The 26,945-nt window shown below is 43.1% G+C and overlaps 1 protein-coding gene and 1 long non-coding RNA gene across 2 annotated transcripts; one reads left to right on the forward strand and one right to left on the reverse strand.

The window, feature by feature from the left end:
* The first annotated feature begins 10,150 nt into the window (after nt 1–10,150).
* Nucleotides 10,151–11,239, forward strand: LOC109529250 (general transcription factor II-I repeat domain-containing protein 2-like). The gene is made up of 2 exons (XM_019892542.1): nt 10,151–10,558; nt 10,679–11,239. The coding sequence occupies exons 1-2, from the start codon at nt 10,154–10,156 to the stop codon at nt 11,228–11,230; spliced, it is 957 nt and encodes a 318-aa protein (XP_019748101.1). The 5' UTR covers nt 10,151–10,153; the 3' UTR covers nt 11,231–11,239.
* Nucleotides 11,240–25,786: 14,547 nt separating this feature from the next.
* LOC109529254 (uncharacterized) lies at nt 25,787–26,402 on the reverse strand. The gene is made up of 2 exons (XR_002170806.1): nt 26,338–26,402; nt 25,787–26,303 (listed from the first exon to the last, which is right to left on the reverse strand). It is a non-coding gene; the product is annotated as an uncharacterized LOC109529254 (long non-coding RNA).
* Nucleotides 26,403–26,945: the final 543 nt, after the last annotated feature.

The following is a 26,945-nucleotide window of genomic DNA, read 5'->3' on the forward strand; positions in this document are numbered from 1 at the left end:
ATTTTTTTTACGGATTTGGAACAATATAAAATAGGTCCATTTTGACTGGAAAAAAAGCGGAATTCCGCCAAAACGCGGAAAAATCTCATCCCTGAAAGCCACAGCGACCCGGGCCCAGGCAGTTGTCGGCTGTTGTCTGGGAACTGTTCATGGCCCGAAGGCACACCCAACACCGCTTGGAGGTCGTTCCCGAGTTGGGCTGCTGCTGCTGCTTCCTCCACAAGACGGTGCTCCGTGCCTTCTCCGCCCCTCTGCGCCCCGTGGTGGGGGTTGACGGGGCCTGTGGATCGTCCTGTCGCTCCTCGGTCTGCCCGTGGGGGGACTGCTGCGGAGCTCAGTGGCGGGGCTTCTTGGGCTCCGCTTCCGGTGGTCGGGCTCCCCGCCTGCGGTGCACCGTTTCCCGGGCGTCGCTCCTCGTCCTTCCTGGAGGTGCATCCGCCGTGGATCTCGTCGGGGCTTCCACCTCGATGGCTCCAGGGTCATCACCTCCTCTGGTCGGGCTGCTGCTTCCTCCACAAGACACCTAAACTCCTGTCCTGCAAAACGTCTCTTGTGTGTGCTTGCTGTAATAAATCTTCAAGAAATAGATATGTGTAGTGAGCAGCTGGAGGAATGCTGCTGATGCTGCCGCTGCAACATAAGACACCGAATCTCCGGCACACCTAATCTCCTGTCCTGCAAAACGTCTCTTCAAACGTTTCTCTTGTGCTGTGATAAATCTTCAATAAATAGATATGTGAGTGAGCTGTTGGTTCCTGGCCATACTTCAAATCGCGCGCGTGGCTCTCACGCACATGGCTAATTTGCACACGCACCAGGCGCATACTTAAAATCGCGCGCGGCTCTCGCGCACATGGATAATTTGCATACGCGCCAGGCTTTCCTTGGGGTCTGACCTTTCCTTTGGAGCACGTCGGCCGGTTGCGCGCGCGACCCGAAGGGCGAGCCTCGGACGCTCCTCCAGGTTGCGCCGAAGACGCCGCGGGGGGCAAAACGAGGGGAGTCTCCGACTCGAACAACGCGGGGGTTGCTAACTCCAGAGAGCACATCCATGGTTGAGTTTCTGCAAAGACAACTAAGAGAGAAGCTGAACAACCTGCAGTCTATGAGCATGATGTTTCTGGCTGCTCTGCTTGACACAAGGTTTAAAAAACTAGGCTTCTTTAGTACCAATAAAGCAGCAGAGGCAGAAAAAAGGCTCACAATGGAATGCGCAGCTATTATGAGGTGCACAGCGTCCTCATCTACTTAATCATCATCACCACATCATCATCATCAGAACCTCTTTAATTCCACAAGACGTACTTGTATGTCTGTTTAAAATTAGGCACTGCCTAGGCAGGGCCTTGGTAGGCGGTAAGTCTTTTTTTGGCATCATAGTGAGGAGGAGGGTCTGATGCAATCTGTTAATGAGAATCAGCCGTTTGCATTGTAAATCATGTAAAAAAAGCGACCAGTAGGTGGAGTGGTGAAAAAGATCCGGCAGGATTATGCTGCACAAACGGAAGTAGGGGGCGTGGTGTTGGAGGAAAGTTGTGAAGGGGGAGCAGATAGTGGTAGGTAGTAGCGATGGAAAAGTCAAAACAGTTAACCCTTGATGAGTGTTTTTTGGTAAAAAAAAGTTTCAAAAAAGTTTGGTGGAGGGGACCCACACACTCACACACGCACACACATCAATACATGCACACACTCACTGAACTCTCACTTCTGTTCATAGTTGAATTCAACAGTTCATTAGTTTGATCTGCAAATAAATTGTTCTTTTTGCTATCAAACGTCCTTTTTGTGGTGGTGTTTGTTGTTTTGTAGAAGAAATGCATTATGTAGATGTTTGAGCTGTCACAAAAGCAAAAATAGTCGTGTCAAAGATGAAATTATGCTTGAAATGCATGCTTTTACAAAAAGCTCCTTTTCTCCATTTTTTGCCCAGGAATCGCCATTTTCATGAAACATAGCCATTTTGTAATGCCGATTGGTGAAGAATGGAAAAAGAGAAACATTTTTTTTCTGCTGAAAGAAGAGAGTCTAAACTTTATTTTGGTAGGGTCCATGATTATATAGCATTAGAACCAAATATTCTGTGGGCCTTGCAAGATCAGTCAAAATCCAGTAAAACGCTGGGATTGAGGAGGTTGCTCCGGTGAAAATGGCTGGGATTGAATGAGTTATGAGGCGCACAGCGTCCTCATCTACTTCATCACCGTCATCATCATCAGAACCTTCTCAGTCTGTTGGAGGTATTTAATATTTCCCAATTGTGCTTATATTTAATAATAATTACTAATATCTTTTCTAGGAAGCAAACTGTGGCATCATTTTGATACCTCAATCCATCAAGCAAGAACCACAAATGCCACAGCAAGTGCAACAGTTGAGGTGCAGTGATAATTTTACAGTTTATCCCCAGTGAGTGCCAGGGACTCGCTGATCAGAAAAGTATGAGTCCCATTACGCATTTAGAGAGTCCCATATTTCCAATTCTGAAATGGTCTGCTTATTCATGCATATAACACAAACAACAGCAATATACATTGATAATAGGTTACTTCTTATAAAAACATGCTGCAAAAATGTATATAATTCAGGCATACAAGATTTGCTGAGAAATAGGTTCCTATTTCATCCAAATGGTTCAGTCTTTGATTTCATAAATTCTCCTCTCTTTACTCTGCTTCCAATGATGCAAGGCTTTCTCAAAGTCAACTTATTGTCGCAAAAAACTATCCAACTTTAGCTGCTTCCTCTGATATCTCCGCAATAAACTTTCGCAACACTTGTTTTAACGTTACACAACTTGGCAATCGTCTGCTTTCCGCGAGGTTAAGGCCGATCTCGCCAATCTCGTCTCGCGAGAGCGGAAATCTCGTCACGTGAGATTACTTAACGCGAGATCAAAACAACAATGGCGGCGATTGTCAAACTGTGATCATTGCGGGTAAAAAAGATGTACCGCAGTCCGCAGCAGGCCTGAGGATTTCGGAAATTCACAGTAACTGTTTTTCGGTTCCGTTGGATTACCCAATGGGAAACCACGGTAACTAATTTGGGGTTCCGTAAACATTCATCATGGGAACCCATTTTTATATTTTGACTGATATTCATAATCAAGAATTCTGATCCTCAAAAGTATAATGTTTCAAGGGTAAATGTTTGAAGACTATGCATTAACATTGAACATTACATCAGCAGCTGTGTACTCCAGGTTTATTCAAAAAAATAAATGGATCAAAATATGGTGTAATCATATGGCATCATGAATACAGCATACCACAAAATCTGAGTATTTTTTCCAGTCTCACACTGCAAAGACTAATTTACTGGTAATCATTAATACAGGTAATTATTGATGTGGCTTGACATCCCCTTCCTAAGACGATGCATGTGTAATCTACTATCAATTTGACAAAAGAATCTACCACACGTCATCGTTAGTTCTACCGACAGTTAACATTGGCATGACTAAACCTTGTGACAAATGTTTTATTCATAAAGTTACCATGCTACAACCAGTAAATTATAGAATAACAAATACTGTTTCATCATATTTTTCATAGCGATTAGCCTAAATCAGACTGGCATTCCCATTTCTTAAATGTCGTAATTAGTAGACCTTTGTGTGGTTTTTTTTTCGCCGCCATCTCAAACTTTCATCCACGCGATTCCTCAATTTGCGGACTAAAATAGCAACCCGCATGCGCACATAACATTATGTGCCCCCCCCAACACTGAAAACAAAACAAAACGAAAGTATATTAGAAGAAACACACTCACACACCACACCACAAACACACATACAGGCACAGTGAAATCGCATTGATCACACATGAGAGATTCGATCGCGTACAGTCAACTCGTGCGCGGTGACTTTTATGGGAAAGGATTTTTCGGTACCATCAAAATGACACCACGGAAACGACACGCTACCGGTAACGATCGTTACCGTGAAATCCTCAGGCCTGCCGTAGTTTTTTTTTTTTTGTTTTTGTTTTGACTGAGAAATTTCCTTGCATCCCAAAAACGCACATTATTTGGAACTGTGCGTCCCGCGGGAAAATTATGCGTCTAGGATGCGGGACGCTGAGGTAACGAGATTGCTGTAGGTGCAAAAGTTTCTTGGAGCACCAAACATCCCCAGAGTTGAAAGTCCCCTTCAGGACTGGGAATCACAGAAATTTACGCTTCCTATTCTATACCAACTTGCTATCTATTGCATATCTATGCACCCCTGCTTCATCAGTACCATGTGAAAGAGTTTTTTCAAAAGCAGGTGAAATTCTCTGCAAAAAAAGAAAGTGCCTGAGTGCAAAAACTTTGGAAAAAATATTGTTTTTAAATAAAAATGAATAAGCACTTTATTTTACCTCTTTATTTCACATTTTCACTTGTTGCATAAGCACAAACAAAGCCAAAGTAACAGAACAATTCATGTTAAAACACTCTTCAAATATTTGTTTTTTTGTATTCAGAGCATGATTTGCACCCCACCATTTTATTGCATGCACCAAGCATGTTTACATCTTTCTGTCCACACGATGGCGTAGTCGAGGAAATGAATCATCTTGAAGCCCCTACGTGTGTATTAAGTATTTCCCTGCAGGGTTTGACTGCTTTATGGGACTTCATTTTGCCATCAGTAGGAGGACGGCCCATAACCCACAGTCGATCCTACGGTCCTCGTCAAAGTTTACATGTCTTAGAAGTGCACGTAGTGTTCGAGAGCTAGCATACGAAAACTGCTGATTTGGGGCCCGTGACTGTTACGTCATCGACTCGCGCCACTGTGTTGGAAGTACGTCATCAAACATTGCGGGACTGGTTGTTATTTCGCAATTTTGTTACACACACACACACACACACACACACACACATTTCTTTTTTTTTGGGGGGGGGGATTCAGAGCATGATTTACACCCCGCCATTTTATTGCATGCACCAAGCATGTTCTACATTTTTCTGTCCACATGATGGCGTAGTCGAGGAAATGATTCATCTTGAAGCCCCGAAGCGTGTGTGAAGTATTTCCCTGCAGGGCTTCACTGCTTTATGGTGCTTCATTTTGCCATCAGTTGTGTGGAGACTTCGGGGCGCTCATTTAGGACTGCTTCCAGAAGGATTAGAACACGAATGCCAGCTCATGTAACGATGGAAGTAGTGTTTCTTCTTCTTCAGTTTATTTGGCAGTGTTGAAGCTTTTGGTACATTACTGCCACAGCGCTACCTACTGGAAGGTGGAACAGAAAGAAATGCACCATCCAACAAAAACATCAAGTATTTTCACTCGCACACACTGACGCGAACACGCACACAAACATACACGAGCACAAACATGTACGCGCTCGCGCGAGCACACAGCGATTGTGTTCATACATGTTGTGTTATCATCTTTTGGTCAAAAGCTTTGGTCTTACATACATTTTAATCAAAGCAAGCTTTGAAATATTACATTATTTGAGGTGAAAAAGGAATACTATTTTAAAATGTGGTGCAAATGTTCTCACTGATGGTGTAGTGGTGCACTCGTCTGAATTATGTACGGGCAGCATTTCTCTTATTATGCCCACTTCAACCTCTGAAAATATATAAAAAATTGATGGCAGAATATTTTGGATTTTATGGAGGTGATAAGCTTTTTCACTAACGTTAAACATTGTCAGGGTTTGAAATGGGCATGAGAAGAAATGTGCAGAATTTTGCTGAGATCATTGGTCGTGGTTTTCAGATTTTAGTCCTTGGCGAAACAAGGGGTGAAGTCCATAGTACCGACATCATTTTTAAAGGGCGATTTTAAACTTTTCACAGCTAACAATAGCCATATGTATGATTATACCTTTGACATAATGGTGATCTAATTTCTTATGAAATATGAATTATTGTGGTGGCAATTTTTCACCTTGTTCACTAAAACACAGCCTCTCCCCATGTGGCTGCTGCACCCCTTTTATGACATCATCCTGAAGCGGCGACGCTCCAACTCTGGCGGCTCGAGACCTCTGATTCAAGTGAATGGGATCCAGTGTGTGAAAGGAGCCAATTCTCACCGATTCTGGTGCAGAAATGAATGAATGAATGAATGGAAGTGTTTCACTTGTGCCTGCTCTGAGAAAATGGGGGTGTGTTCCGTCTGCAGGGACGATACTGAAGTCACATAGAAAAATGAGGACCCAGTCGTTTTCTTGGACTGGACTGGGCTTTACTTTTCACCTTCCGTGTGATGTCCGATTCTCTGTGCTAATTTCGCTCCTCCTGTGACCAGTCATGGACACAGCAGACTCAGGCACAATCCATCAACCCGCAGATGTCCCCGCCTGCTCCAACCCATCTCTCCACCTCTATCCAGGGAGTGATCATCTCATCGGCTGCTGCTACACCTTTTCACCGGCAACCCCTCGTGCCGCTCCTCCTCAATTGTTCGCCCAGGCCGTCACAAGCCCCAGTCCTACCGCCCTCAGCCTGTCGACCACCCCTACGCTCTTCGTGTGAGCTTTGTATTTGATTCCAATTCTCTCACCTGTGCCATCTCCTTAGGGGTGTTCACACGGCATCCTTTGCTCCGGTGCAGCACCGGGGCTGCCCCCGTAGAGTGTTCACACATACAAAGGTACACCGGTGTAGGCCCTGAAAACAGCTTAAACCGGAGCAAATTTAACCCTGCTCAAGGAGGTGGTTTAAAAATTTGCTCCGGAGTAAATGCTCGTTTTCGGGGCAGCGCCGATGTAAAATGGTACGTGTGAACGCTACAGGGGTAGACTCGCTACGCATGAGAAGAGTTGCTTACATACAGGTAGAATGCGTTGCTTTCGTGCTCTGTTGTACTTCCGTCATCTTTCCTTTTGTCGGAGACTGGACTGTCTCGGAGTTGTTTGTGTAGTTTGTTCCTCTGTTGTGTGTTCACCCCCCCCCCCCCACCTCACTTTTATGTATTTATTGTGATTTCCTCTCTTGATTGTTTGTTTGGCGCATTATGTTTGCTTTTCTGAGTGTCATTGAAGTCATCGTTATTTTACGTTTTCGGGGCCGGTCACTGAACGCCTCTCGAGTAGAAGGCACGGAGACCGAGAAGGAGAAGGATGCGCCTGTAGTTGCTTGAGTTAAACAAATTAATAAAGTGTATGTTTTAAAAGGAACCAACACGACAGCTCTTTGTTTTATTTCCGTATTAATATCGTATTGCACGGCCGCAGAAACTGCCGTGTGAACGCAAGTGGGGCTGCACCGGGGTAAACACGCTTCTCTTTAGTCAGCAGCTTTTTACATGTGAACGCTCCACAAAATTTGCACCGGTGTAAGATATATCGCAATAAAATATGTCGGTGCAGCACCGATGCAAATGTGTGCCGTGTGAACACCCCTCTTGTCTCAGTTCATCGATTTCGATTTTCCTGCAATATTTTATTTTTAGACTCTGATTGTAAAGATGGCCCCAATTTGGGTAACTTTCTTTCTGATTCAGATTCAGATTTTGGTTTTCCTGGTCCCGAAGCGTATGTGGAACTCGGAGTCGCAGTTTGGAATTTAAGCGGATTTACAAGGGACAGGAGATGTGATCTCTTTTTTCGTCAATGGACGCTACAGCTTCTTGTTTGCTTTCGAACTTAGCTTGTAGCAGACGAGTGCACATTTTCAGCATGATGTCTTTGAACCACTGGTGAAAGGACACTGTGATCCTTTCCTCTTTCATCTATAACTGCTTCAAACAATAAAGAGGATGCAGAAGAGTGTTTAACCATTACCAGAGGTTTTGGTGCTCCCTAATGTTGCCAATGGTGTCCCTTTTTGGGACGTTAGTCCAAACTGATGACTCCAATGGTCACATTAACATCTCTGTACTTGCAAATTCGGGCCATTACCTGAGGAGGGGGGTGGGGGAACCTTGTTCAGAAGGTTTCAGCCAAGTGCCCCATAACTCAACACAATAGACTTTTATTGTGAGGTTGACTTGTTTTTGAAAGTGTATGGAGTGAATGGTGGGCTATAGCTTGTAAGTTTGAATGCAGGCTTTTGTTTTGGGATGGATAAATAGGCGCACAGTCCACCTTCACTTCACCTTCATCACAGAAGCATGCAGAGACAGCGTGTGCAGAGACGGCTTACTACGGAGCAGGCATTGGCAATGGTCCTTGCCGATACACCACCTTCTGACTCCGATGGCGAAGAAATCGAAGTTCACCTATATTCAGACTCTTCTGGTAAGATTTCCCCAATATAAAATTTCTCCCACTCAGTTGTTTTACTTACAAAATATATAATTGCATGTTAAAAATAATGAAATAATAATAATAAAAAATATATTTCATATTTTAATTCAGCTGTAGATACTGCTTTGTCCGTGTTGCATTTAGTTTATCACTGTGAAAAAGTAATGGTAAAAAAAAAAAATTAACAAATGCATGAAATATCAGCTACAACACACTGATTGAGTCTTGTATAAAGAAAACACTGAAACAATGTATCACATAAACTATAAAATAATCAGTGAGAGCAACCAATAGAGATTGAAAGCCCTCCTATGGTGACTGTTGATCACATATTTTTTTTTTCCCGGAGATAAACCAACTGGAATGATGATTTTGAAGTTAGTTTGCCAATGTTATCCTATGGCTGTTTACATCTAGTGACTGACAGAACTATAATGCATTGCGGTTCTGTCTCATGGTCTGTGAATCTCTATATGTGGTTGCTATAGGTCCGTCTTCCTCAACTGGCGGACCGCGATCCACTACCGGACCGCCGACCTCCTCTGTCCGGACCCTCGGCAAATTGTATAAAATAATAATTTATAAAGTGATTTTTAGGTTATACATTTTTTATTTGTGGGCTATAATCTGCACATTACCGCGATCGCTTGTTAAAATTATCCGCTGTATTCTTTGCGTACACGAACAGATGTATTGCAGAGGACCGGACTGTGTGTTGTATAATGTTTGACTAACTGGAGACCCTGCCTGAGCAGGGCATGTCGGCGATAACGATGCGCTGATTGGCTCCTCTGAATTTAAGGTGTGCCCAAACATAAGCGTCAGCACGCGTCTATCCCAATACACACGCATTCAAAATGGATGATTGTGTCAGGAAACAGACGCATGCGCGACGCCACCGTGCTCGCAGCTTCAGTCCAGGAGAGCCGCACACAGACAATTAGACAAGACGAATCGCGGGAGGTTTCAATTGTGGGCAGTTTTGCTCCCGTCTACCCAGGGAACTTTGCAGCTGTTTAACAGCAGAACAGCGCAACATGGCGTCCTTTAAACTTGCTACAAAGAGAAAGGTAGACAGTGAAAATCGGCGTTTCAATGAGGAATGGACTGACAAGTATGCTTTCATTCTACCTCTGTCGAGCACCAAGCCAATGTGTCTAATATGCCTAAAGACGGTAGCTCTGGTGAAGAGTCAAAATATTAAACGCCACTATGTGACAGAGCACGGCTCTTTTGAACGGGATTTCCCTCATAATTCAGAGCTGAGAACAAACGAAATAAAGAGACTGAAAAGGTCATATCAAGACTCAAGCAGGAAGATTGTGACATGTATGACACAACAACAAAAAGCAACAGAGTGCTCACTGAAAGTGGCCTGGGTTTTGGGTAAGCACAAGAAACCATTCTCTGATGCAGAAATTATAAAAGAATGCATGACTGAAGTTATGGACACAATGTTTGAAGGCAAAGAAAAGGAGCAAATGACAGCCAAAATAAAGCAAATTCCACTGTCAGATTCCACATCGACCAGACGAACTGAAGTCCTTGCTGCTTAATTGTCTAACCAGCTTTGTGATGCAATACAAAATGCAAATTGTATTTCCCTAGCAGTAGATGAGTCCACTGACACTACTGATAATGCACAGTTGGTGGTGTTTGTGAGGTATTATGATGAGGCAAAGGGGGAGTTCATTGAAGATGTTTTGGGATTGTTAAACCTCAGTGGACAAATAAGGGGGGAAGACATCTATGCTGCAATGTCAGAAATGATGAATGAAAAACAGATAGATGTGAAGAAAGTTGTGTCAATTGCTACTGATGGAGCTCCAGCCATGTTGGGGGGAGAGAAAGGACTGGTTCAGCGTCTGAGAGAGCATCACCCTGGCTTGATATGCTACCACTGCATAATCCACCAGTCTGTCCGTTGTGCACGTCTGGGAAAAGTGTACTCTGAAACTATGACAACAATGATGAAACTCATAAACTTCTTGAGAGCAACATCTGCACTACAGCACCGCTTGCTTCGCACATTCCTGACAGAGGTAGATGCAGCTTATGATGATTTGCTCCTTCACAACAACATCAGATGGCTGAGCAAAGGCAAGGTCCTGGAGCGTTTTTGGGCCGTAAGAAAAGAGCTGGAAATGTTTCTGTCACAGCACAAGAGCACAAAAGCAACACAATTCCTGGAACTTCTGAGAAATGACGAGAAAATGGAAGTTGTGGCATTTTTGGCAGATATAACATCTCATCTCAATGAGCTAAATCTGAAGCTACAGGGGAAGGACAGCACGGTGTGTGAGCTGATGTCAGCAGTGCGAGCCTTCCAGAGGAAGCTGGAGAATTTCAAAGTTGACCTACAGGTAATTATATTTTCCATGTAATAGCACACAGATTTTATGGTTTCCACTTAACATGTTTTTAATACTTCATACCCCCTTTAAAGCATTTCTCCTGATTTATTTTTATTTTTTTACCCACAGGAGAGAATGGGACACTTCCCCAAACTTCTGGAACAGACCAAAGGAAAAGGAGATCACATTCAGTGTCATGTGGAATTCCTGGAGAAGCTGATTGCAAATTTCAAGACTCGTTTTGATGACTTTATCTTAGGAAAACAAGTCCTACTGTTCATTGATAACCCATTCCTGGTCAGAAATGTAAGAGAGTTCTCTGCAGAAGCACACCAAGTCTTCCCATGGGCAACACCTGCTACTCTGCAAAATGAGTTGATTGACCTCCAGGAAAATATTGCACTGAAAGAGGCTCAGTGTGACGCTGTCACTTTCTGGACAAGGATGGTAACTGCAGCAAATTATCCTCTGCTGCATAAGCTGGCAATTAACATTCTCACAATGTTTGGGTCAACTTACAGATGTGAGTCTGCATTCTCCACAATGAATATTGTGAAAAACATGTACCGTACTAGACTCACCAATGAACACTTGCATCAGTGTCTCCGCCTGGCCATCACACCTTTTGTGCCAAAGTTCAAAGTCTTGGCAACAAGCACAAAATGTAATTTCTCTCATTAAGCAGCAGTGTTCAGCACAAATGCACATAATGTACACTTATTTTTGCACCTTAAAGACCTGAGTTCTTGCCACTTATTTACAAAAGGAAATGAGGGATTGATTTGCTTTGTTAAAGGAAATGGATATTTTGATGTATCTTCTTAGCATGTGTAGGTTAATATTTGCCTGCCTCAGACATTGCATTCACCTTTAGTGTAAGAACAGCACTGCACTTTCCTGTGCTCCCTTGTGTCAGTATTTAAAATGGTTCTTAACTCCTGATATATTTTTCAGTGATTTCAGAGAGGATGTGAAAAGGGGAATTGTACAAATGAAAAGGATATTTTTGTTTTCATGTTTAGTATTTATTTTGGTAAAATGAGTATTTTGTTTTTGTTAAGGGAAAAAAAGACAACTACTGTTTAACAAAGTTAAAGTAAAAATGTCGTATTTCCCTAAAAGGGCTATTTCTATTATTAAGCAGGCACAACTTAACAGAATAAAAGAGTTCCTGTGTCTCAACACAATACCTCTCATTATTTGCCGTGTCCTGGTAAAGTGAATAATTGTTATTTTCATGCACCCCATTATTGGTTGGTTGTGAGGAGTGTTGATTTGTATAAGCTTGGCTTGACCATACTAAATGGGCATATAGCCCTGCTCCTCATGACCGCCGTGCATGGGACCGGACCTTGGTTTTATTCAAAAAAAAAAAAAAGTGGACCGACAGCATTTCTAGTTGAGGACCACTGCTATAGGTGAATTATTTTGCTAATACATGAAAATAACAATGTTTTTATCTGTTTGCAGATGAGGAAACTTCTACTCCACTACCAGAAACAAGAGCTTTGGTTGAACATGGGCGAACAGAGGTTGCTAAAGATGGCACAGTGTGGCGTGAAGAACAATTGGCAAAACCTCTCCTTTTCACTCCAGTTGAGCCATACACCGCTGATGGAGCTCCAACAGCCAACACCAGGAGAATCGTCACAAGTCGTCTTCAGAGCTTCTTGTGTTTCATATCGTTGGAGATGCTTCGCATGATTCAGCATTAGACTGTTCAGCATGGACGTCATACGGAACAGGAGGATTGGTTCATTGATGTTCCAGAACTGATGGCATTCATTGCTGTCCTAATCTGGAAGGGGGTGACTCGAGTTCCATCCTTGAGTGACAACTGGTCTGAGGACATGGGGAACCGAAGGATCATTGCTACAATGGCTCGGAACCGCTTCCAAAGCATCATGCAACATCTCCGCTTTGATGACATGTTTACATGTGCTGAGAGAGTAGAGACTGATAAGCTTGCTGGTATTTCTACTGTTTGGGAACGCTTCGTCAAAAACTGTATTTCAGTCTTCAACCTGGCCGACACATTACCATTGACGAACAACTTTTCCCATCAAAGACTCGGTGCAGTTTCCTGCAGTACATTGCAACAAAACCTGACAAATTTGGCATCAAGTTTTGGGTGGCCTGTGACTTGAAATCAAAGTACATTTGCAATGCAATCCCATATCTTGGCAAGGACCCCAGTCGCCCCAGCGGTGAGAGACTGTCAGAGAGTGTAGTGATGAAGCTGATGGAGCCATTCATGGACCAAGGCAGAACGTCACTCTCCCTTGCACAACGCCTGCGTAGCTGAAGAACCTCCATCCTTGGAACTGTCAACAAGATTCGCCGGGAAATTCCTCCATCAACAAGACAGAGTGACCAGATTGAATTCACAACAAAAGTGTTTTCCACCCCTGAAGCAAACCTGACAATATATAGCTGACAGACAAAGCTTGTGCTTTTTTTTTTTTTAACTCGATAGCATGCAATGAGAGCACAGACGCCACAGACACTGCACAGCTGTTATTTTTTATTTTTTTGCGGGGAGTCGATGATAACACTAAGTCGGAGCTTAGATACACTACAGGAGCCAGCCAGCGTGAGCGAGCGACAGCCAGCCAGCGTGAGCGTTCGTTCGGAACTCCAGCGGCGGTCGACCCATTTGGTCCGGCACAAGCAGCTGCATCCACCACTGAAAAACCAACGAGCCGAACAGTGAACCCGGCAGCAGCGGCAGCAGAACTCACTCAACTACCGTGGCAGCGTGAGAGAGTGAGCGAGAGCCAATCAGAGTGAGCGAACGAGAGGGTTCGTTTGGAACTCCAGCGGCGGTCGACCCATTGGATCCGGCACAAGCAGATGGAATCCACCACGAAAAACCAACTAACCGAACAGTGAACCTGGCAGCAGCGGCGGCAGAATTCACTCGATTACCGCGGCAGTTTTGCTCGGGGAAGCGATAAACCACTTGCCACGTCAGCAACTTCCGGGTCGGCAGCAAGCCCACTGGACACGCCACCAGCTAGCGTACAACCGGCTAGCAACAAAACCCGCTAAGATGCCGCCTAAACAGAAGCAAGATACAAAATGGGACGAGGAATTGATGACCCTCACGCAAGTTAATGAACTACTCCAGCAACAAAAAGAGCTTTTTACAGTGCTCATGCAACAACAACAGGAAAACTTTAAAGGATTCGTCAAGATGATACTCGAGTCAACAAACTCACGACTTGACAGCTTTTCCAGGGAAGTGCAAGAAATAAAAAACAGCATCAACTTCACCCAAAAGGAGGTAGACGACATTAAAAAACAGCAAATTAATGAAACCGACCATTATAAAAACATGCAGACTGAAATTTACAAAATATGTGACAGTCTGCTAGTATTAACTGACAAGATGGACGACTTGGAGGGACAGTCAAAAAGAAACAACTTGGTGATTGATGGAATTGGGGAAACACAAGGAGAAACATGGACTGGAAACAGAGCAAAAAGTGCAAAAAATCTTCAAGGAGCACCTGCAGATAAAGGAGACAATCGAGGTGCAACGAGCCCACCGCACTGGAAGGCACGAACCGGGGAGACCTCGACCTAGAACAGTTGTGGTGAAATTGAAAAATACAACGACAGAACAAGGATTCTACAGAGAGCAAAATATCTAAAGGGCACCAACATCTACATCAATGAAGACTTCACTGATGCCGTGCGTCAAAAAAGAAAAGAACTGCTCCCAAAATTAAAGCTGCACGAGACAGAGGGGAAATTGCCTACTTGCACGTGCATACAACTTGAATCGTTCGACCATCGGCACCATTTATAAACAGAAAGATCGCATAATGGAACACGTGAAAGGTGCAGTGCCGATGCAATCGACGATCATTAGCAAGAAAAGAGGGAAAATCTTAGAAGAGATGGAGAAACTTCTCACCATTTGGCTCAAGGATAAGCAGCAGCGGCGTATTCCTCTGAGCCTTATGCTCATTCAGGAGAAGGCCAAATCTATCTTTGAGGATGTCAAGGCTAAGGCTGGGGAAAGCGCTGCCGAAAAAATGTTTTCTGCCAGCCACGGGTGGTTTTCCCGTTTCAAGAAGAGGGCTAATCTCCACCATGTGGCCCTGTCCGGAGAGGCAGCATCTGCGGACAAAGAGGCTGCCGAGCGATTCCCCCAAGTGTTGAAGGAGATCATCGAGGAGGGTGGCTATTCGGCTAAGCAGGTCTTCAATGTCGACAAAACAGGTCTTTTTTGGAAGAAAATGCCAGAGAAGACCTACATTAGCCGCGAGGAGAAGACGATGCCCGGATATAAAGCGGCTAAAGACTGCTTAACCTTAATGCTTGGGGCGAATGCTGATGGGAGCTTCAAGCTGAAGCCGCTGCTAGTTTACCGGGCAGCTAACCCTCGAGCCCTGAAGAACGTGACGAAAAGCTCTCTCCCCGTTATATGGATGTCAAACATCAAGGCATGGGTGACACTCGCTGTATTTGAGGACTGGTTCTTCCACCATTTCATCCCAGAAGTGAAGTTGTATTGTTGGGAAAATGGAATTCCATTCAAGATCCTGCTGGTGCTGGACAATGCCCCTGGCCACCCCCCGCACTTGGATGATTTTCATCCTGACATCAAAGTTGTATGCCTGCCGCCAAATCCAACTTCACTTCGGCAGCCGATGGACCAGGGCGTTATCGCCAATTTCAAGAAATATTACACCCGACGGACGTACAAGAATGCCTTGAAAGCAGTGGATTCTAACCCCGAGATGACCTTGCGGAGCTACTGGAAGTCGTATACCATATTTAACTGCATCAAAAACATTGAAGCATCATGCCGTAAGGTTTCCGAGGTCAACCTCAACGCCGTGTGGAGGCCTCTATGCCCTCAGTTCGTCAACGACTTCCGTGGCTTTGATCAGGAGGGCATCAATAAGGACATTCTCAGCACTCTTGTCGGGCTAAGTGAGAAACTCGGGCTTGACCTGGAGGAGGGGGACTTCAAGGAATTGCTTGAGTCCCATGGGGAGGAATTGAGTAACCAAGACCTCATGGAGTTGGAGGCTCAGCAACGTGTCGAGGAGGAGGGGGAGGAAACGCCTGTCCCCATGAAGAAATTCGAGACGAAACTCTTGGCCTGTCACGTAGCGAGGTGGTGGTGGACCCCAAAAAGCAGGCAGGAGGGAGGAGCAGGGTGTACTTGAAAGATTGTATTAAAACTCAGAGAAAACGAAATCCAAAAAAAAACATAGTCCAAAGTAGCAAACAAAAATCATAACTGAAGCTAAAACAGAACCATGACCAAAACAAACCTGACAGCAGCAGAGAAACGGCAACAAACAAACATGACAGTAGCACAAAGCAACAATGACCCGACCATGATTGCTCGGGCTGGGAGTCCTTTTAAAGCCACTAATTACCTAATGACCAACAGGTGTGCAGCTGCAGGGAGAGCCCTACAGTGCCACCTGTTGGTCCCAAACTGAATCATGACATGGCCGAGGGGTTTTCGCTCATCGATAAAGCCATCGCACTCTTCGAGCAGCAAGACCCAAATATTAACGTTGCACAAAGGTTGCAAATCAAATGAATGATGCCATACAGTGCTACCGCATCATTTATGATGCGAAAAAGAAGAAAACTGTGCAATCGTCGTTAGATCACTTCTTTCGGCCAGTTTCTACTACACCCTCCAAGGAATTTACTCGTCAACCCTCATCTTCTTCTCCTGGACCCTCAACTTCTTCCTTCATTGGTGTTACGGAGGAGGAAGTAACTCTTGAAGCCCATTCCAGCGACGACGAAGACCCTCTCGTCCCCGTGATATAAAATCCTCCTCTTCCTCCTCCTCCATCATCTCCTTAAGCCTTCGAGTGCATCTTCGAGTACATCTTCATTTTATTTACAGTATCTTATTACGTGTACGTGTACATACTGTGTGTGTCTCTCTCTTCTCTCTCTCTCTCTCTCTCTCTCTCACATATGTAGTACTGTATTCTCTCCAGTTGTACTGTACATGTACATATCTTTATAGAGCATATTATTTTATTAAATGTTTATTTTTCAGTACAAACCAATACAGGTTACTCATACAAGCCTTAAACATACTTATATAAACCTTAAACATACTTATATAAGCCTTAAACATAGATTCCATACAAAATATAGCACTGAAGCAACGAATTCACCTTACGAACGATCCTTCAGAACGTATCTCATTCGTAAGCTGGGGAGCGTCTGTATAAATGTGCTAGAATGAGTATGTATATACAAACCGAAAGCTGTAAAAATAGATAAGTACACCACACATAAGGGTAAAAGCATTTGTTGACATGTAGACTTTTTCCTTTTCTTTTCTGTATTGAAAATGATCAATTCATATATTATATAACAAGGGGTAGGACTGGATAAGTTCTTTACTTCTTCCTCCTCCTTTGAACATATAATTGTGATGACTATTTTCTTTTCCTTTTTTACAATTTTATTTATCTTCACTTTTGCCAATTTATTGCTGTATTGTATATTTTATAAGTTCAATAAACAACAAACAACAGTGTAGTGTATCAAAGCGGTCGGACCTAGTTTCTTCCCAGTACAGTACAGCCCTTTTCCTCAACAGCGCGCGTCAAGAACTTATGGAGTTGCCCGATGAAGATATGCTCATAGACGATTCCTTGGAGACCTCCGAGGATGCAGCGGATGAGGATCATTTGACCAGTTTGACCCCAATGAATGTTTATCATAAAAAATAAAAGAATTAAAATAATAGCTGACTTCATTTTCTTTTGCTCCATATTTCATGATATTTCCTCATTTGATGTGGGAAACTGATGCTTTTTTTCAATGTGCTGAACACATATTGTATGCATTGATGATCCTCAGGGATCAAACTGACCCAAAGCTGTTTTAGTCGCAGAAAACGTGTCTGTGTCTTGTGTGTCTAAACATCCCCACATCTGTAGGTGCAGAGTTGATATATTACAGGGGGTGGAGAAAATAATTTCTGCGACAACTTTGATAGTTTCCCCATAAGGAAATTGGTAGTTTATGCAAAGTAAAGGAGGAGCAGACATATAGAAGCTTGCACAACAGCCCTCTACCCAAATCATTCCACATTGTGCTCTGTGTGTACTGCAGTCCGCATGGTCTCTCACTTGAAAATGTCATCTGGTTTACTGTTTGAGTTTTTCGAACAGTTCTCTGCCAGTCAATGTGATATAGAGGAGAATGTGTCCAAGACAGTATTGTTTGAAGAGGAATATGTTTAGAAGATTAGCCCATACCATATCCTCACAAATATGTTTCATGTGTTTGAAATTTACAAAGGGTTCTGTTCATCATTTCAAGTGTGTGGAATGTCATGACATGGTTGGTCATGGTAACCTTTAATCATTTTGCATATTTCCAAGCTTGCGCATGTATTCAAACACAAATGATTAATTTCACAAGTGTTTTGTCCATGAAGCATTTATCTCACAAATATATCTCGTTTTTGAAGTAATAAGTGGTTAAGCCTGTCATTCCATGTGAGAGAATTCTTGATGTTTTTGGTTTAACACACGAACGAAAGCATGCACGTACGTGCGCGCACGCACGCACGCACACACAATCAGCTTTGCAGAATGTAGTCATGCTCAAGTATTTCATAAGTGTATTCAAGTGTTGATATCTATCAATATATTAGTTACGGGAAAGTACAAAAGTGTCATAGACAAGAGAGCCACAGTGAAAAGAATTGTGAAAAATGACATGTTCTAACAGGTGATGGCAATCTAAAAGCTAAAAAAAAAACAAAAAATAACATGTTCTAGAAAATGGAAACAAAGAACCAGCTGAAATGAGTAATAACGAGGAGGTAAAACTTCTCAGCACTCCTTTCTTGTGACGATATAGATGAGGATATAAAAGTGAGAGCCCCCATAATTCGGGACTCTTGCTTCGAGATGTCAAACAACCTTCTTGAATTGAACACGAGCTAAGCTAATGATAACTTTTCATTTGTTTTCTTATTCTCTGTGTGAGACTCAGAGCCGATATAATGTTATCCATTGGACTGTAGCAAAACAGTAGCATTAGTGACAGGGAGGTTAAATTCCTCATGTTTCATGGAAGAAGAGCCATTCATAGTCGCTATTTTACCATTATGAAGAACTTTGTGATGTGCTGTCACCGATCCTCCCGATGTGTTTGTATTATGACTTCCTCATTTATTTTGGTGGTCCACTTTCGGGGACTTTGTGTCTGCTTCCTCTCATTATCAGGCTGGGCCGGAGGGTGCTCCCACCCCTGCAGCTGATCAGCAATCACCTCTGCTGATCTGTCAGCGGGTGCCAGATGATTCGTGAATTACGAGTGGGTATCTAGGCCTTTTCTAGTACACACGCTTACCATTTTGTGATGTTTGGTGCATAACTATTTGATCGTCTTTTCCCATTGCCTCCCTGCCCAGCCTGCCTCTGCATTTTACCCCTCGGACCATGTGACCCGACAACTGTCCTGCTCCCCACTCGCTCTTGGATCTACCGCTGCCTCTACCTTTGCTGTACAAAAACTAACTTTTCTCAAATATCAATTAGTTTTGAGTAGCGATGGTTGCAGCAACACCGATGCGTTGACCCACGCGCCTAGCTCACAGAGCAATCCCGGCGTCGGTGCGCGTACTGCTTCAAGACAATCACGTGACCAATGCATGAACTGCATCAACACAGTCCAGGGGGTGTCGACGCCGCAAAAGCCCGCCAAACTGTGTTTATAAGGAAGTGCGTCTAGTGACGCAATGCCGCCTGCCAAAACAAGCCAGACCTCACCCTCGATCGCTTGTCGAAGTACGTGCATATTATGGAGCACAAACACAAATTGTCTGCCGTGTGCAACCATTTTGATCTCCTTTTAGAGAATAAATTAAATTCAAATCTCCTTGTCTCACCAAGTGCCTCTCAGATTATTGACATGTCTTGTTCCATTCTAATTCAAATCCATTTCAAGGTAACCCTTAGTTTACCATTCATACATTTTATTGCAGGTGAATTGTCGAATTTGCCATGAGGAATTATCATATGCCAACAAAAGCACCTCCTCCATGCTGAGGCATTATCGGGGCAAACATGAGAATGAAGTTCCCGAGGATAAAGTCAGGTGTGCAGCCATTCTCTTATCTTTTCACAGTTGCTTTGTTGATAATTAATTGGCAATCAATAATTGTTATTGGGTTACTCCCAACTTGTTTGACAAACAAGCTTCTTGTAAGCAGTTGCTCAATCAGGCACTTCTGAACTTCATTGTCAAGGAGTACCAGCCCCTCAGCATTGTGGAGTGTGAGGGGTTCAAGAACCGATTCAGGTCCTTGAACCCTCATATGTTTTGCCAACAAGAAAGGTCTGTGTTAAAGTTTCATAAAGTAGTAGATGAATCGCCTATAGTTTAAATGTATTACTTGCTTTTGGTTTAATTTTCACACCATCAAAAAAATGGTGGCCGACAAATACCAGGAGGAACGGGAAAAAGTGAAAATGCAAGTACAGCAAGCTGTAGCAGTGAGTATAACGACTGACATATGGGCCTCTGTGAACATGGAGGCCAACTTGGCACTCACCTGTCACTACATTAATGTGAAGATGCAGTTGTGTTCATCATTGTTGGGAGTACAATACTTTCCGCTGACAGTTTGGCCCAGGTCAAAAGGGGGCATGATGGAGGACTGGGCCATAACTAACAAGTAAAGTGTCTTGTGAGTGACGCAGCACCAAACATGTTCGCATCCAATAGACACCTCCAAATATGCCACTCAATTTGCATTGCACACAATCTTAATTTATGAGTTAGAAAATCATGCGATCAGGTCCCTGCACTTACAGACATCAGAAACAAAGCTCAGCACATTGTCACATATTTCCGTTCAAGCAGTACAGCCAAGGAGAAGGTCGCTCAGGTGCAGCAACGGATGGGATGTTCAACCCTGAAACTCATCAGTGTAGTGCCAACACGCTGGAACAGTACGTATGAAATGCTGTCAAGACTGCATGATGAGAGGGAACCAGTGTGGGTATCTCTGGCCTCCTTAAAGACAGATTTGACTTCACTGACAGCTGATGAGTTCATCATAAGAGAAGCACTACTAGTGCTTTCTCCATTCCATCAAGTTACAGTGGAGTTGTCTGAAGAGAGGAGAGTGTCGGCTTCAAAGGTCATCCCGATGATGAAAATGCTTGATCATGCACTTGAGCGCCACGCTTCAACCTTGCACACACAGGCAGCCATACAACTCCACGAACACCTGAAGCGTCGAGTCACAGACTGCTTGCAGTCTGGAGTCTATGAGTGTGCTCACCTTAGCAACACTTCTAAACCCCAGATTCAAATCACTTGGATTCCGCAGTTCCTCCAGGTGCACGGAGGCCATATCCAGACTGCGGTCTGAGTGCGTGCGTGTCATCGGGCGCACAATCGAGGCCCAGCCCGCACCATCATCGCAGCCCTCTGCAACTACATCTGGCATGTTGCTCATTATTATTGGTTTGTTTTTGGAAACTGTTGTAAATGCCAATTTTGTTGGGTTTTGCTTTTAGATGACCTGTGGCAGTATCTGGATGATGAGGTGGGGAGACTGGGAAGAGGTGCAACAGCAGATGCTATTTTTGAGGTCCAGCGATGCCTGGCAGAGGGGAATATTGCACACAATCAAAACCCGCTCTTGTATTGGAAGGACCAACACACTTCTTTTCCAAAACTCTCCCACCTCGCAGAGGAGTACCTCTGTACACAGGCCTCATCTGTGCCATGTGAGCATGTGTTCTCCACAGCAAGGGAAATAGCATGTAAAAAACTTAACAGACTGAAATTCAAAACACTGGAGCATCTTATTTTTCTAAATAAAAATTTGTGAAGACAAAGCCCACAAGCATCCTCATTCACATAAGTTTCACATTGAAACATATTGAATGATACAATATGAATGCATGGATGTGAATGATGTTGTATACCAGGGGGTGCCCATTATGTAGATAGCGAGGGGTTTAGAGGAAAAAAAACAAATAAACATAACATTTATGTCACTGTGCATGTTGGTAATATATTTTTTTGTGTTAATGCACACTGCACCCTAATCATTCTCAGATTCATTTTCACAAAAAGTATTTGAAAAATAAAATAAAATAAAGCAGGTCATTTAACCTACGATGGTGTGGGACTGCGTCACCGGAAGTTGTTAGTGCTTAGCAGTCTGCAGTTGCAGCTTGTGATCAGAGTTGTTGCGCTAATCTTTTATCGTTATCAATATTCTCATTCAGGGTTTGTTTTGTACAATTCACCGAGGGGACGGGCAGAGAATGGGAATCTGGAGGGCCGAGGGAAGCATTTTAAAATGGTACGCGTAAGCTACGATCGTTAACAGGCTGCCTAAGTGTGTCACATGCCTCAGCGTCAGGCTGTTTCCCACATATTTCAGTCTTATTAAAGACTTCCCTAATTTATTTCATATTGTCATGAGCATGGAGGATCCCAAAAAGCGGGCATGAAGGACGAACAGGGTTAACTTGACAACATGTCTTCCTCAAACACTAAGAAAACAACACAAACCCAAAGTAACAAACAAAAAACACATGGCAGACGCAAAAATAAGGTGAAAGCGACACAAACAAAAATCCATGACAGTAACGCACAGAAGCAACAACAGTAAACACTGACAGAAACAACGACCTGCCACCGAGTGGTCGGTCGGTTAGGCAGGGAGTCCTTTTAACAGGAAACCGACTGATCACATGATGACCAACAGGTGTGCCGCTGTAGGAGGAGCTCTGCAGAACCTGTTGGTCACAAACAGATCCATGACACAGATAGATTGACAACTTATTCAATACTTTTTGTAGTATTTAACAGTATTTTAGTCACTCTTTTTAAAGACTTTCCTCATTGATTGCAGACAAATTGACAGTTAATACTACTCCATTGGCCCTGTCATCAAAAAATCCTATAAATTACTTGGGCTCGGCCTTAAAGTGAAATGAGTCCTTGCAATCATATCAATGATAGCTAAATTTACCCAGGTCTGAATAAATACACCAAATCATTTGGCAAAAGGAGCTGCTTTGAAAACAGTGTGATCTGATCGATATGTTATTTCTGCTAAAGGTTGTTCAATTGAGAAATTAACTGAGGTAAACCGGCAATAGCGCTCAAGCATAAAGGCAGTGAGTACTTGGCCGTGTCCTTTTCAGTCACTGGCTTCAGAAACCTTTGTCCTCTACCAAGTTCAAGTGACTGTGGAGTAGGGACACGGGAGGTTTTAACCCTATGAAACGGAGAGTCGGTCAGGGGCTATTTTAGCCCCTGAGGTAAGCAAGATTTGACAATTGGGAATATAAGGAGTGTTCCTTATATTCCAACTCTTATTTTATGAAAAAGCCCTTTGCTGTAGTTTTCGGAAATTGTTGTTGGTATTACCGTGTAATAACTTTATCATTGTAGTAATTAGGACTGCAAAACTACATCGCACATGGAGGGATACTACCTGCTTAGACAAGTTAGTTTCGTAAAATGTTTTAGCAAAGGTTTTATTCTTAAAATACACATGGATTTAGTGTTGTAAGCCACTGCAACCTTAAGCACAGTTCAACCTGTGGTTCAATGAAAGAACATTAAAATGTGCAAATGGTTACAATGAAATATATTGAAAAATGTGCATAACATGAACCCACAAGACAGTCTTTGTTTTACTTATTTATTTTTGTCATCGTCTTACTAATAAGCAGTGGCGGGCCGTGCATTTCAACCTTCGGCCTTTAGTGACGTCACATACATACACAGTATAGGCTCGTCAAGCAGCACTTAATTTCAGGAGCATTTAAAACCATCAAGTATGTATTCCCAATTAAGAGCAGGAAACTAAATTTACAGATATTGTCAAAAATAAAAAGATGATTTAAAAATACGAAATAAAATGCCACCCAAATTACGCTGTGTGATCTTAAACAAGTCTGTCCAATAAATTGCGCAATGTCGCGGTTTCATACAAGACACCAACCAAACAATAACAAAACAAACTATTCTGAAAATTGGCGATACAACAGCAAATAACTGAAAATGTTGAGCAGCTGAGATTGAACGAACATTCGTGCACGAAGGTGACGACAATGTGTCATTATAAATTGCAGGTGAGCAGATTTATTTGATATATTTTTGTATCTTAGTCATTTTATTTCGTTACCATGAATTTAATATTAACGAAATAAATGACAAGAAGAAACGTAAAATAAAATTCATTTACTCACCAATGTAGTGCCTGTTCACTGAGGTGCAGATCGACGCGAGTGTCCCCAAACGTTTTTAAACGCACCGTAGCTTGTAAGTGCCCAGTCGTAAAACAATCCAGTGTGGCTCCAAACACCAAATCGGTCAGTTGCAAGCAATAGGCATTCCCAGCAGTACAATTTGCAGCATTTCACAGAGGCTGTGAGCCACGGGTAGCGTTCATAATCAATGGCCCGAAATCCTCCTCTTCTTCGCTGTCATGAATGTCATCGCTGTCAGCAAAGGTTTCATCAAGGTTTTTAGCTTTCGTGCAGATAACGTTGGTATCCAGCGTAATGTTCTTTTTCCTGCGGTCGTTAATCCACAAAGCTACAGCAGACTCCATTCTTACAATGGTCTTGTTGCGGACAGTTTCAACCCTTTTTGCATCCTTGTTAAAACTTATTGCTGCTGTCCTCATGTTATTTTCCTTCTCCTTTATGGAACGAACCGAAGATTCATTCCGTAATGGCGCCCGACAGCCACATAGCTTCTACCTTCCTTCAGCATATCCAGAAGTTTAACTTTTTCTGCGATATTTAGCATCTTTCACTTCCTTTTGGACGCGCCTCAGGTGCCTTTGCAGAACCTTTCGTCGACATTGTGGGTTATGTATGTATGTACAGTACTGTACATAGATGAGGTGCAGAGACTTCACATTGGTCAGTGCCTTTGCTAATAAGGATGCAGAACGCAATTCACTGTTTAAAAGCATTAAAAAAAAACTGCACTCAAAAAATCCGTGAAACAGCGAAGCTGCGGAAGATGAACCGCGTAGTAGCGAGGGATCACTGTATCGTCAATTGCTCTCTTCAGATGGGTGTATTGCCTGCCGCTTTTAAAACGGCGGTGGTGAAGCCCCTTCTGACGAAGAGCAGCTTGGACCCCAATGTTTTTAATAATTACAGAACTGTATCCAACTTACCGCTTTTAGGTAAGATTTTAGAGAAACTAGCTTCTCCAATTATTATTATTTTTGTTATATACAAGTAATATTTTTGAGAAATAACGGTCTGGTTTTAGGTTGAACCATAGTACATCGCTCAAGAACAAACTGGACGAGTTGCGCACCCAGGCAAGAGCAAGCTTCGAATATCGTGAGTCCGGCTTGCTGGTGTTTACCGAGACCTGGTTTCACGCAGATGTCCCGGACAATCTCATCCAAATGGACGGGTTCACTCACATACGCGCAGATCGAGATGACTCTTCCGGGAAAACGAGAGGGGGCAGTCTCTGTGTCTACCTTTGCGACAGCTGGTGTCGGAATTTTGCCACAAAAGACAGATTCTGCAACCCCGATCTGGAGCTGCTGTGCATATCCCTGTGACCACACTACCTCCTGAGGGAGTTCACCAACATATTTGTGTGTGTCGTGTATGTGCCACCAAACGGAAATGCGGTGAAGGCAGCGAGACAGATCACGGACTGTATCCACCAGCACTTACGAGACAAACCGGAGGCCCCCATGTTCATCCTCGGGGACGTAAATCATTGTAATCTGGACAAATCACTGCCTGGCTTTTATCAGTATGTTAAATGTGGCACGAGAAATAACAATATCCTTGATAAATGCGATGGAAACATTAAGGATGCCGATACTGCTTGAGCCCTGCCTCCTCTTGGAAGCTCAGACCATAAGGCTTTACAGTAAACATTCCCATCCCCGGAATTCTATGAAAAGGAATTTCCTTCACCCAGAATAAAAACCTATGCATTAACATTTTGACGACGATATTACATGTTGTCGGAACTTACGTAAGTGGAAATTCTAGTAGCCGTAACCCGAATGGAGACGGAAGGCCGCGGCAGTTTAAATACACTGTCAGAACTGATTATCCGCAGGACCGTATCGGGGAACAGTCCTGATCGACTCCCCTTACTAACGGGCCCAAACCCCCCCGATTACGGCTCACCCCCTCCTCACAGTAACGCGGGACGGCTGGGGATATGGAGGTTCTTTTATTTCATCCGAGTCGATTACGAAAGAGATGCGGCTAGGTTCCTGACTGCCTTTGAATTCACGAAGCCAACCCGAATCCGCATTCACTTATTTTTAACTCTAATAAGTAACCGAGAATTAAAGGTTAATAAGTGACCGCTTCGCTTTAACCACGGCTCTCCTTCGATTTTTTTCTTCTGTCACAATTGGTAAAGACCTAGAATTAATTTAACAATCCTGGTCGGGATCGTTCAGATTTGTTTCTATTATTCGTTACGCCGGAGTCAACTATTTTAATTAATTATTCATTTTACGAGACGGATCACGTGGCCCTGTTTTAGCGAGCACGCAACCTTTCATTCATCGATGAAGGTGGATTGGTGATATGAATTAAATCATAAAAACAACTGCGGTAGACTATATAATGAATTTTGACACATTTATTAATATGACAATTATAGTAAGAAATGCATTAATCAACCATTGTAACCGCAAGACGCAGAATACTATCGTCAACGACAAAAACATTGTTAAAATGGTATTTTTCAGCTGAAAATCAAATGAGAATAATGTCACAACTTACAGTGATTATAATGAGAATAAAAGGAGAGTAAGGTATAAAAGATTAAAAACGAATAAATGAGTAAAAATGATTATAAGAATAAAAATGAATGAAGTACTTGTCTATCATCATTGAGGGAGTCAAGATTGATCAAGTCTTAAGCGCCCCGTGATTTACTTATTAATTTTTATAATATTTTAGTACCATTTCTATACTTCCTATTTTTACATTATCCTGCCAACAATTTTGGGTTAGAGACATTTACCGTAATACATACGATTGGTGTGTTTCTTCCAACACGCAATAGTAGTATATTGTCTACGTCTCCTTACAGACACAACGGCTTCATAATAACTGAGGTTAGTTGGAATAAAACAGAGTATTAGAGAAAAGCCACCCCAATACCTGTATTCAAGTTCTGCCAGTTGAATGTAATATTGAATTTCTCGATAAGGAGTCATCTTTGTGATCCTATTTTCGTCTGGTACCGGAAATTGTTGGTCTGGGGGAACAGGGCTCCGCCCTGACGAGTCCGCTCGCTCACCCCCGGATCGAGGTTTTTATAGCTCAGAAGAGGCTACTTTTGGTTACGTCAACCTACAGCTGGTCCGAGTGATGCAAATGATGTT

Source organism: Hippocampus comes, unplaced genomic scaffold (assembly GCF_001891065.2).
Source record: "Hippocampus comes isolate QL1 unplaced genomic scaffold, H_comes_QL1_v1.1 scaffold212, whole genome shotgun sequence".
Lineage (NCBI taxonomy): Eukaryota > Metazoa > Chordata > Actinopteri > Syngnathiformes > Syngnathidae > Hippocampus > Hippocampus comes.